The sequence below is a fragment of the Spinacia oleracea genome, chromosome 2, assembly GCF_020520425.1.
Source record: "Spinacia oleracea cultivar Varoflay chromosome 2, BTI_SOV_V1, whole genome shotgun sequence".
Taxonomy (NCBI): domain Eukaryota; kingdom Viridiplantae; phylum Streptophyta; class Magnoliopsida; order Caryophyllales; family Amaranthaceae; genus Spinacia; species Spinacia oleracea.
In genome coordinates, this window is record NC_079488.1 from 84191333 (window position 1) to 84197076 (window position 5744).

At 33.9% G+C, this 5744-nt stretch overlaps 1 protein-coding gene across 1 annotated transcript; it reads left to right on the top strand.

Moving 5' to 3' along the window:
• The first annotated feature begins 1832 nt into the window (after window positions 1-1832).
• Window positions 1833-2746, top strand: LOC110792324 (uncharacterized). The gene has a single exon (XM_021997135.2). It carries the CDS (start codon window positions 1929-1931, stop codon window positions 2508-2510), a length of 582 nt encoding a protein of 193 aa, XP_021852827.1. The 5' UTR covers window positions 1833-1928; the 3' UTR covers window positions 2511-2746.
• The last annotated feature ends 2998 nt before the right edge of the window (window positions 2747-5744 follow it).

A 5744-nucleotide genomic window follows, 5' to 3' on the forward strand; every position in this document is an offset into this window, starting at 1 on the left:
TATATATTTTGCATATGAACAAAAAATTATTGATGAAGTAGTTTAGGGATGTCAATGGAGCGGGATGCATGCGGATGTAGGCCCCCCATCCCCATTCCCCACCTGAAATTTACATCTCCATCCCCGCCCCATCACCCATGACGGGTACAAAATTCTTCCCCATCCCCGCCCCAACAGGTACAAATTAAAATCCATCCGCCTGGGTATCCATCCCCATCTCATCCCCGCCCCATATATATATCCCCCACAACACCCACCTAGTATTTCTTATTGAACAAACATTATGGGAAAAAGTAACTCCCATAACAAAAAAAATTCAAACAAACAAACTTAAGTTTCATATTAATTCATATTATCACATAATACAAACAAATCCAAACGCATAAAGAAGTTGTTTAACTTTTTTCTTTTTTAAAAATTTTCGATTCACGTAGGAATGATAGTCAGGTAGGGTTGACGAGTATCAAACGGGGCGGGTGGGGATGGGGCGGGGCGGACGGAGATGGGGCGAGTCCAACACAAATTCCACACCCGCTCCATCACCTATGGTGGGTATAATTTTTATACCCATTCCCGCCCCATCATCTATTAAACCTCCCTCCATCACCGCCTACTTAGGGCGGATAATACGGGACGAGTCTCCCATAAAACTCGCCCCACTGACATTCCTAAAGTAGTTCACACTTGATTAACAAAGTTTATTAATTACTATTCGTAATTGACACTTGATTAACAAAGTTTACGACTACCTTTACAAGATGTGATTCATCCCACAAGAAGAGTAATTTCATGCATCACCTTACAATAGCTTAGTTCATAAGATTATACTCCCAGCCTGACAATTAAAAGGTGTACAATAAATATAAAAAAACACATTATATTAATATCATATGCAACTACATATGAGTTCTTAGTTATTATTAACCATTGAAAAATATTATTTAGAGATAAACTATCACATTTTTATGATAATGTGACTAATACTCAGCATTAAAATTGTCACATTTACATGGTGCGGAAAAAAAGGATGAATGATTTTTTACCATTTAAAAGAATCGAAATTGTTTTTTACCACCTAAAAAACTAAAACTTGTATGTTACCACCTAAAAGAAATTTAAAATTTGTTTTTTACCACCTAAAAAATGAGCTGAAAATGTTATGTGGGGAGCCACAATAACGGTAATATTTCTGACATTTTCTTTTTTCGACCATATCATGTATTTAACTCTCTTTCTTAACTTTCATGAATTCACATAATTTTTCACCACCATCAATTCACAAAATTGACCCAATTCAATGGATATAAAGAGAGAAGAGTTAAAAGTTAAAGAAAATCACATAGGGAGTGTAAAAAATTAGAGGAAAATTGAATTAGATACCACACATGCATACATAGAGATTTAATCTATATTTTTTCATTTGCAAGTGATAAAAAATAAGATCTAATTATTTTGTAGGTGGTAAAATATAAATTTTAATTTGTTAGGTGGTAAAAAATAATTTATTTTTATAAGCAGTAGAAAACAATTTGTCAAAAAAAAAATTGCAATGACAAAATCCGTGGGTATCCTGTTCGCTACTAAACGCATTGATTTATTGTCGTTTCATCTGTTGCCCACAGACTTTCCCATTTTCAATATCCTATCTAATGGCTATCTCCTCCTTAACCCACCGCTTAGCTAACTCTAGTTAGGTCTAACGAAACTTAACCCAATTTCCTTGTAATTAATATAAAAAATAAATCAACAAAAAAAGTAATCATTTAAAAAAAGAAAAAGAAAAAGAAAAAGAAAACCCCTCACCACCCTCCTATAAATACATGTCTCGAGTAAAGCAAAGTTTGCCAAATTAGCTAGCGAACCGCAGCTTACAAGAATCTCTCTCTTCTTCTTTCCGCATACTTTCTCTCTCTAAAACAAGAAAAACAATGGCGGCTTCTTCTGCTGCAAGAAAATCAAGCGGACCAGTCCTAAGGTCTCACTCACCTTCAGAAAGATTCTATGGAGGTTCCAATACGTCGTCGTCTGCTTCAGCGTTTGCGTCTTCAACCTCCAGCAGCTTCACTTCTCGAAGCTATCTTCAACGCTCAGCTTCCCCCACACGCGTCAACATGTACTCCACCGGTTCGTCTCCGTCCGCAGCGGTCCGGTTCAACTCCGGTTCAATTTCACCGAACCGTTCGATTTCAACTCAATCCGTGCGACGTCAACAGGCGACGACAAGCCAGAAGAAGAGTTGTATGTGTTCGCCTACAAATCATCCTGGTTCGTTTCGGTGTAGTCTCCACAAAAATTCACCGAGCCGGAATTCGGTTCAGCCGTACCAATCGAACAGACTCTACGCTCGACGGTCCGCGATGACGAACTCGCTCGTGAGAATTGGAACTGTTGAAGGTGATTTGGTGAAACGTGCTTTGGCTGCGTTGATTCGTCCTTCGTCTCATCAACAGAAAAGAAGAGGTGATTTTCAGCCAAGGAGAAGCAGGTTATCAATGGTGTCAACAAATTGAAATTTGCAGCGAGTTAAAGTTAGGGTTAGGATTTTTTAATTTTTGATAAATTTTGGGGGAATTTTCTCAGAAAGTTCTAGGTTTCCGACGATTGGAAGAACTTCAACGATTCCGGCGGACGAAGAGAAATTTGTGTATATACTATAGTATAAGTGATACTCCGTATGACAGTATAATTACAATATGATCGAATTAAGAAACAAAAAATCTTTAAGAATTTTGGGACAGTACATAAACAGGGACTTCTTTAATTTTTTGACAAATTCCAATCCGATTCACAGCTTCAATTACCATTAATCTTCATTAGATTTTGGATTGAGAATTTTGGCTTAAGTCGGTCAGCAATTGGTGCAATTACGCCGTCGTTTAATGATTTGGATTGATATTGTGATGTGACTACGTGAGTGACGACGTTGTTCCGTCCCGTTAGACTTCTCCGTTTGCGTTGCCGTTAGCTGTCTTCACTGTTCCGTGAGGTATATATAATTTTATTATTATTATTATTATTATTTATTGTTGTTATTATATTTGGTATTTTTATTTATTTCTAACCTTTTTTGGGTGGGAAACTGACAGGGAATATTATGGAGTAATAGAGTATTAATGTATTATGGAGTTGGCAAATGTTGGACCTTGTACAATGGACTTTGGGACGAAATTGGGACACAGAAATAAATCAACAATGATGGTTGTCTTGATAAGGAAGGAAAAATAAAAATAAAATTCTCTACCAAAAGACAATTGATTTAAAATTTGAAGGTTATCATTAGTTCATGCTTAAATTAGCAAATGGAGGTGGAAGTGGAACATACGACATACAAGTAGATGACCTAAAGTGCAAAGTATCCCACTTGGACACTATACACCTTGATCATCTATCCAAGGCACCTGGGTTGAGTCGGATTAGTGGTAGTGTTGGATTAACTAGATTAAAAATCCTTTAAACTAAATCTAACCCGTTTAAATTAACGAGAGGAAGCGATTTTAATTACTTTCAAAGTCAATGGCCCAATTTTAACTAAAAGACTTACTCTGAATGTTGTTTTGATTATGTTTTTCTTAAGGTGAATTTTGACAAATTTTTATTAACATAAGATCGCTTCAAATAAAGTCAAGTTGTCAATGTCCTTATATTACTAATGGTTGATTATTAATTAGTGTAGAAGATTGATCAAGTTGGTGATATTTTGATGAAGCTTTAGAAGTAAAATAGACGAATAATATGAAGTCAACGAGACCATTCTCTTGTGAATTGAACCATACGACGTGGTCATAAGGAACAGTTTGGAAGACCCTGACGAGATCCTACTACATGTATATCTAGTGTACAAGACATCTTATACACCATGTTTTTCTATTGGTAGAAATGACATATTTATTGTCTTTCATTCTCATTTTTTTAGTGGGTTTGATGATGTGTTAACAAATTAACGGTGGTGTACACTAGGTGTACATGTAGTTATTTCCGACCTTGACGTTTTCATCTTATAAGGGACTCGTTCTGTTCTTAGCAACAATCAGTAATTGAAGATTCGTTATTAGTCTATAATGTATTTGATTTAATTTCTCCGAAATGTGTGTCAAATCAAATTTGATTAGTTGTAATTTGATCTAATTTATCCGACATGTGTGTCAAATCAAGTGCAAGTGAAATTCTATTACTTGTGATTTGTAATTTGATCTAATTAACTTCTCCAAAATGCGCGTCAAATGAAATGAAAGTGAAATTTCTCATTTCTATAGAAAGATTGGATCTTGTTTTTCAATATATGTGAATGTGATGATATGAGATGTTTAGTGTTTGGAAGATGTCAGGGGAGTACATTATTGTGTCACAATTCGTGCTTAAATTCTAAGTTATCTATAGAAATTTAAAGATCTTGTTGGAGCATTACAGTAAACAATAGCGCTTCTTTATACCAGCGACTTACTTTTATGTGATATATAGACAACAACAATTGTATTAAGGCGTGTAAAGAATTATGATTGATACATTACCGACATATAGTAATCAATTTGTAAAGAATTATGTGTGATCCGTTTAGGTATGTAATTGCCTAACTGAAGCTTTTAAAGTGGTATAAAATCAAAGTAATAGAGTACTAAGGCTACTCACTGTGTACAGCAACAAACCATATACCTGATGCTTGTATCTATGTTGTAGTGTAATGTTGAATACTTGATATATCCAAATATAATTCTTGAAAATTAGTTACTCACTTTGTTTCTTTTTCTTCTTTACGTTTTTCTTTTTGGATGTTTCAAAATGTTATTTACATTTCCTTTTATATTATCACATAAATGCTTTAATATTCTATCAAAATTTGTGTCTAATAATTATGTTAACCAATTAAATTCATTGTCATTTAATCTTTTACACTTTTTCATTGAGACATTAATTTTTTTTTTTTATCAATATCAGAATTTTAATAAAAGTGAAAACATTATAAATAAAAGTAATTTGCCTTGTTTAAAATGAATCTCAATGTTTATTAATTAATCGTTAATAAACGTGTAAAAAATCAGACTTAAAAAATAAAAAGAAAAGAGTACAATATTACAAGAAAATAAAAGAAAAACTCGGATAAGAAGATAGAATCATAATTGTAATAAAAAAAGTTAAGTCTATTTGGTGTTTGGGGACCCTACAAATGATTCCTTCACCCACTTGAACTTAAATTATGTGCCCATTGTTTCCAAATTCAGCGGACTTTCATTTTCATCAATTTGCATCTTGCTTATCCGAGTTGGATATTTTGTTGCAATTACAATAATAGTCTTGTAGCGTGACTCATGAATTAGCTGATCTTTCAAGTAGCCCAATTGAGAGTGGCCTTTATTAGATGATCTTATACTTTGTAAGAGTGACACCTTAAAGATTTTAACACCTCTACGGCTCTATGCTACATAACTTATTAACATAGATATGTTAAAAGGTTGTTAGTTGTTACTCGATGTTAAAAGGTGGTTACCAGTTTCGTTGATATGAAAATTGTGATAAGTGGACAATTACACATGCATATCAAATAATAAAAGCATAGGACTGTACATTAAATGGGTTTGTTGCTTGTTACTCTTTCCACCTCTTTTGTTCTTCTTAGTTGAAGTGTGTTTGTGAGCCTTAAAAAAGTTAAAGTAGGAAAAACAAATTGAGTCGAATGGAGTAATAAATCTATATTTTAAAAGACAAACAATAGATGTTTAGAAACTGTCATCACCTCCTTTTCATCCATC